At 33.6% G+C, this 5,745-nt stretch overlaps 1 protein-coding gene across 1 annotated transcript; it reads right to left on the bottom strand.

Moving 5' to 3' along the window:
• Positions 1-524: 524 nt before the first annotated feature.
• Positions 525-3,629, bottom strand: LOC107789753 (5'-adenylylsulfate reductase 3, chloroplastic). Its single transcript, XM_016611623.2, has 5 exons — positions 3,424-3,629; positions 3,127-3,288; positions 2,908-3,034; positions 1,163-1,967; positions 525-987 (listed from the first exon to the last, which is right to left on the bottom strand). The coding sequence occupies exons 1-5, from the start codon at positions 3,494-3,496 to the stop codon at positions 757-759; spliced, it is 1,398 nt and encodes a 465-aa protein (XP_016467109.1). The 5' UTR covers positions 3,497-3,629; the 3' UTR covers positions 525-756.
• Between the last annotated feature and the right edge of the window lie 2,116 nt (positions 3,630-5,745).

Genomic DNA, 5,745 nt, shown 5'->3' with positions numbered 1-5,745 from the left:
GACTAATTTCACTGAAGAGGAAGCGCTCCGTGTTAAGAATTTTTAGATGGCTTTTTAGATGGCTAACCGAAGCACCGCGCATTGTGCAAGTGACGAGTATAGCCTGTTTGGCCAAGCTTTTGGAATGAAAAAAGTGCTTTTACGGAGAAACAGAAAAAAATAGCTTCTCTCCAAAAGCACTTTTCTGAGAAGCATTTTTAAGAAGAATACACTTAGAAGCAGTTTTCAAAAGCTTGGTCAAATACTAATTACTACTCAAAAGTGTTTTTCTAATTAATTAGCCAAACACAAACTATTTTTTCCGTCAAAAGTACTTTTTTTTAAAAGTACTTTTGAGAAAAACACTTCTCAAAATAAGCTGATTTTAGAAGCTTGGTCAAACAGGCTAGTAATCTAATTGGTTTTGTCACATTCTCAATGCAATTGATCCAATGAATCAAGTGAGCCAACCAGATTAACGTGGATATTTCTTCACATTATTCATACTCATTTTATCATAAAAGAAATAGAGAAAGAGAGAGAAATGAGGAGAAAGACTTGTATATTGACAAAGCAACAAGAGCAAGAAGATCCACAAAATTGAGGCCGGAGAAATAGACCCTTTTGACTGAGGAAAGCATAGAAAAAAAAATCTAAAATATTGAAATAAAAACTGAGGGACCATATACCATAAATATACAAGCACTATATTCCACAACTCAAGTCCCTCTTCTATTTTACTACTCTGTGTAAAGAATGTGAAGCAACATTTTGCCTTCACCTAAGAGCATTCACAAAAGCCATCAAGGAATCTACATCCCTCTTTTCTGATGGGTACTTAATAGGCTGTGAAGAGTGCTTAGGAAAGAATAGTATTGTGGGAAAGCTGCCAAGCTGCAACTCTTGTTGTGCAAATGTTTTCTGCTCACCATCTGCCCTGAACTTCCCAATCTTCACACCAGAACCCTCCAACTTCTCTGCCAATTCCACATATGATCCTTCCATTGCCTGCAGGAAATGAAAAGAAACATCATCAAGCTAATCCCACAAAGCATTCTTGAAAATGAAAAATAAAATGTTGGTGATTTTTATCGCCTGCCTAAACCTTAGTCAACAAAGTTGTGCAGAAAATGTGCTTGTGGGAGTTAGCAGGTATATACGATAAAATTAGATGATAAATTACCTGGCAGAAGCGGCACCACGGAGCATAAAGAACAACAAGCCAAGGCTCTCTCCGGTCTTCCAATTTCAATAGGTTCTCAATTCCAGGTCTACTCAAGGTAACAATGTCCTTAGTGTCAAAAATATCAGCAACATTGGCACTACCATTTGCTTGCACAGCACTGTTACGATTACCATTTACATTTTCGTCTTTGATGTTTCCTTTGTGCAAGCCACATTCCTTGGCCTTGGCGTCCTCCCACCACCACCTTCCTTCTCTCTCGTGTTGTCCGGGCAGGACTGGCCTTGTGCAAGGTTCGCATCCAATGGAGACATAACCTTTTGAATGCAAAGAGTTCACAGGTACATTCATCGCACGTAAGAAGTTCCATACATCCTTGCCGTCCACATTAGCCACCGGGTTCCACTTCACTAAACTTCCAATTCCACCATCCAACCCCTCGAAAACGGGGTCTACTTGGACAACAGGAATTTCAGATCGAGTTCCAGGGGACTGATCTTTTCGTTGCCCTGTGATCCAGGCACGCAAGCCTTTGAGGGCTCTCCTCAGGGGCCTAACTTTCCTAACACGGCAGCATTCTTGGTGGCCATCTTCATAGAATGAGAAAAGACCTTTGCTCCTCACTAAGGCCTGAACTTCTACAGCATCAGGAAACATGTATTCAATGCGAATACCATAGTGCTTCTCGACAGCATCAAAGAGTTGGTAGGTCTCTGGATTCAACCTCCCGGTATCAAGGCTGAACACTCTAAATGGTCGACCGGTTAAATGAGCATACTCTATCAAAGCGACATCTTCAGCACCACTGCAAGAAAATGTAATGTTCTGAGATGCACCTTACTGGAAATCACCATAAAATAAATATCAGATAAGATTCTGGTATTTAAGTAAAACTGCTCATATATCACGACTCTGAACTTAATTCCATATCTGGTATATGGCCAACAAATCAATTGGCAGAAAGGACCATCTATAGGAAAATTTTAGTGGGAATTAAGCAGACTGCTATATAGATAAAACCAGCAAATTGTAGAGCAACACGAGATCCTTTGGGCATAAGCAATCAATACAAAATCAATGACATTGATTGGAAACTTTCATGTTGGGAATATGATCAACTTCTACAAATAATTCACATGTGAAATAACATAAAAGAAGAAAACTTTGCACTAGCTTCGCATACACAGATTCAATAATCCAGTATACAAGAATGCATTTCATTCAAGAACGTTCCTTACCCATGTTATTCCGAATAGAAATTTTCAAAACATACACAAAAGCTAAAACAATATACACGAATAACCTATTTGATTTACACGAATCATGAAGTTAACTCTTTCTTTTTCTTTTTGAAAAGGGTCGTGTCTGAACCAGCTTACATGCACCTCAACTAAATTCACCGGGTACCTACTACCTCCAACCAACACAAGTATCCGCTAACTCTGTCCGCAAAGGCACAGATAGATGAGAAGAAATTACCTAGTAGTTTTAGCTCCTTCAAATTGCTATAATCCCTTTTCAATCTTAAAAGTTCTTGTATTTTACTTTCATGGGGTTCTCATGAATCTCATCTATTCCTAATTTTCAACTTAGCATGCACATTAACTGGAAGCATAAGCACAATTAAGCATTATATATGACAACTATTTGGTCCAAAGTGTATCAACTGGAAGCTCTCACATTAATTAGACAAAAATACAACCAAGAACAGAGCATCACTAGTACAGGAAAGGAACAAGATGTACCTGAAAGCAATGGCAATATCATTTCCAAAATTTTCAAGGGCCTTATCCATAATCTCAAGAGGTGAGGCATTTTCAAGCTCCTTCGCCAGTTTCTCATAGTCCTCTGCCTCTACTTTCTCTTCCACCTCTGCCATATTCACCACAAAAACAAAAACAAATCGATCAGTTTCTTATAAATCCAATCAATTACAACCACAAAGTCATGAAAACTCAACATACCAGGTAGAGGAGCAGCAATTGTTGCTGCTGATGGAACTATCGACTCATTCCTTTTAGGCTCAGCGTTTAATGGCTTCACCACACAACGCCTCTGAGAAAAATTCAATGCTTTCAAAGGAATTTGTGGCTGATCCAATAGCTGAAAGTTGCCCAATTGGGATACTGCAAAGATTAAAAAAAAACAGAAAATGTAAGGAAAAAAATCCAAGAAACGGAAAAATAATTGAACCCCAGATGATAAAATTATCATTTTAAGTGTAAAAAATTGAAACTTGGAAAGGATACAGAAATGGGTACCTTTGGGTTGTTCATAAGAAGACGAAGAAAGAGAGGTATGAATTGCAGTTGAAGAAGTGAAAGCCAAAGCCATTTCTCGAATAGATGTTATAAAACAAAGAATTTTCCAAATGGAAGAGAGTAATTTACAGCAAAGAAAGCTTAATTTGTTGCAGAATTCTCTAAGTTACAATGAAATTGATGTGATTTTTGGCAGGGTATTTCAAGATTTAGAGAGAGAGAATTGAGGGTAAGGATTATAAAGGGACCAGAAAAAAGGGCGAGGTTGTAGGTTCATTGAACCTGGACGTGTTTTGGAATTCGAATGCAAAGTCTGATGTAGCATTGTTTTATGGTCAGTGTGTGATGTGTCCATCAGCGCTTCCGTCATGCAGCTAGTTGAGAGGGGGTGGGGTGGAGGACGAAGTACATTTTATAATTTTCCAAAAAGTTCCAAATTTGGTAATTATCTATACTATATTAAACACGAAAGTCCTTATCGAAATATTGTTTGACTTTTTTACCCTTTAAAAAGAAAATTTGTACTTTGGTTAATTTTCCTAATATTTAGGAATAATTATTTAATATTTTTCCTATTATTTGGGACGGTTTCTTCCAATTCTAGAATTCCTACACTTTCCATTAAGATTTAGGAGTACTAAATAAGCTTTCAATTCACAATAGGGTAGTCTCGATTACTTTATACTCCTTTTAGGTTAGGCGGATTTTTGTTGTTTAACAAAATTTTCTCTTTTAACTCCATTTGTATTTATGAGAAGTTCACGTTATCTTTCCCAACAATTTAACATGACAAAACAAAGTTGTTATGGGGAATAAAAAATTAATTTCCTTCAATTGATATTTTCTTTAGTTCAAGTTTGATTCACAGGTTATTATTATTGTAGTTATCTCACAATTCCAAGTAATGTAAAGCATGTGCCATTTTATACATGAAACAAAACAAAATAAAAAAGAAACCGAGATTATAACTGGTAGAAAATCATTTATATGTATTTAACGGGAATAAAAATTAAATTCAACTACATAAGAAATCATAATAGAATAGAAGTTAACAATCAAAGTATTCTTTTAAAATTTCTCTCAAAATGCTTTTAGGAAATATAAGCAATTAAAATATATTTTTGAATTAAATCGAACTTAAGTTTAAAAGGTTCCTATTTAAATGAGAACCAAAACAAGAAAACTAAAATGATACATTGTATAAATTGATGAAAAGAATAAATTTTAATTTTGATCTTAACATAAATTTCATATTCGAACTCTTTTAATATAATCTATCAAAATATAATCATATATTCTTGACACTAAAATGATACATTGTATTAATTGATGAAAAAAAATAAATTTTAATTTTGATCTTAACATAAATTTTATATTCGAACTCTTTTAATATAATCTATCAAGAAATCTAAATACAACCATTTATTTTTATTTTCATAGAAAAATAATTTTCTGATGCATAAGGCTAACATTTGGGATGCATAATTATGCATTTGGACAAAGAAAGAAAGCTCCGACTAAAAGTAAATTTTTTTTATAGATTAATCGTAATTTAGTTAGTTAATTATTCTACTTTTGCAATAATAATTTATCTTTTCTAATATATTGAAAATAAGTCTTATATATTATTTTTTATTGATTAAAGTAATCGAATATTTTGCATTTTGCTCATGAGGAAATAAACGTTTTGTGTAAGTTAAATGACTATGTTTCTGTTATTTTAGAATGAACTTTAGAATATATGTATTGTAAAAAAGAAATCTCTAAAATATGCAAGGGTTACGTGCTTTTACTGTAACTAAAAAGTAAGTTCAACTGTAAATTTGAAGTAGTAAAATTATAAAATTTGAATATATTTTAAGGTTAATGATGAGTTAGGGCTTATATGGGATAGCGTTTCTTCCTTTATTAAGATAGTTAAATAGGATAAATACTCATCATTTCATAAATTTACAACAACAACAACAACAAAAAATTAACCTTTATTTTATAATTGAAACATAATTTTAATATGATGTTCATGTCATTTTTAAAAGTTTTTATTCATTAAGACGGGGTACACGCGCAAAGCGCGTACTCTAAAACTAGTATTTGAATAAAGGAGCAAGCATATAAAATCTAGGTAATAGAAATTGCTCAATTTTGTCATCTATTATACTTTGGTTCCACAATTTTAAACCTTAATCATCAGCAAATCATCCTATATCAGTCAAGGCCGGCTTGACATAATTGAAGGCCTAAAGCATTATCACTATTAGAGGCCCAAATTTTTATAATTGATTTTTAGTAATTATTTTTCTATTAATAATATAGTTAATCGAT

Source organism: Nicotiana tabacum, chromosome 3 (genome assembly GCF_000715075.1).
Source record: "Nicotiana tabacum cultivar K326 chromosome 3, ASM71507v2, whole genome shotgun sequence".
In the NCBI taxonomy this organism is placed as follows: Eukaryota; Viridiplantae; Streptophyta; class Magnoliopsida; order Solanales; family Solanaceae; genus Nicotiana; species Nicotiana tabacum.
Note: the sequence above shows the minus strand (reverse complement) of the source record. Positions and strands in the feature narration are given on the sequence as shown.

Coding starts and splice junctions, on each gene's coding strand:
- LOC107789753 (XM_016611623.2), bottom strand. CDS start 3,496: ATGGCTTTGGCTTTCACTTCTTCAACTGCAATTCATACCTCTCTTTCT. Junction 1,968..2,907: donor GATATTGCCATTGCTTTCAG/GTACATCTTGTT, acceptor ATTTTCTTGCAG/TGGTGCTGAAGATGTCGCTT. Junction 988..1,162: donor CGTGGTGCCGCTTCTGCCAG/GTAATTTATCAT, acceptor CATTTCCTGCAG/GCAATGGAAGGATCATATGT.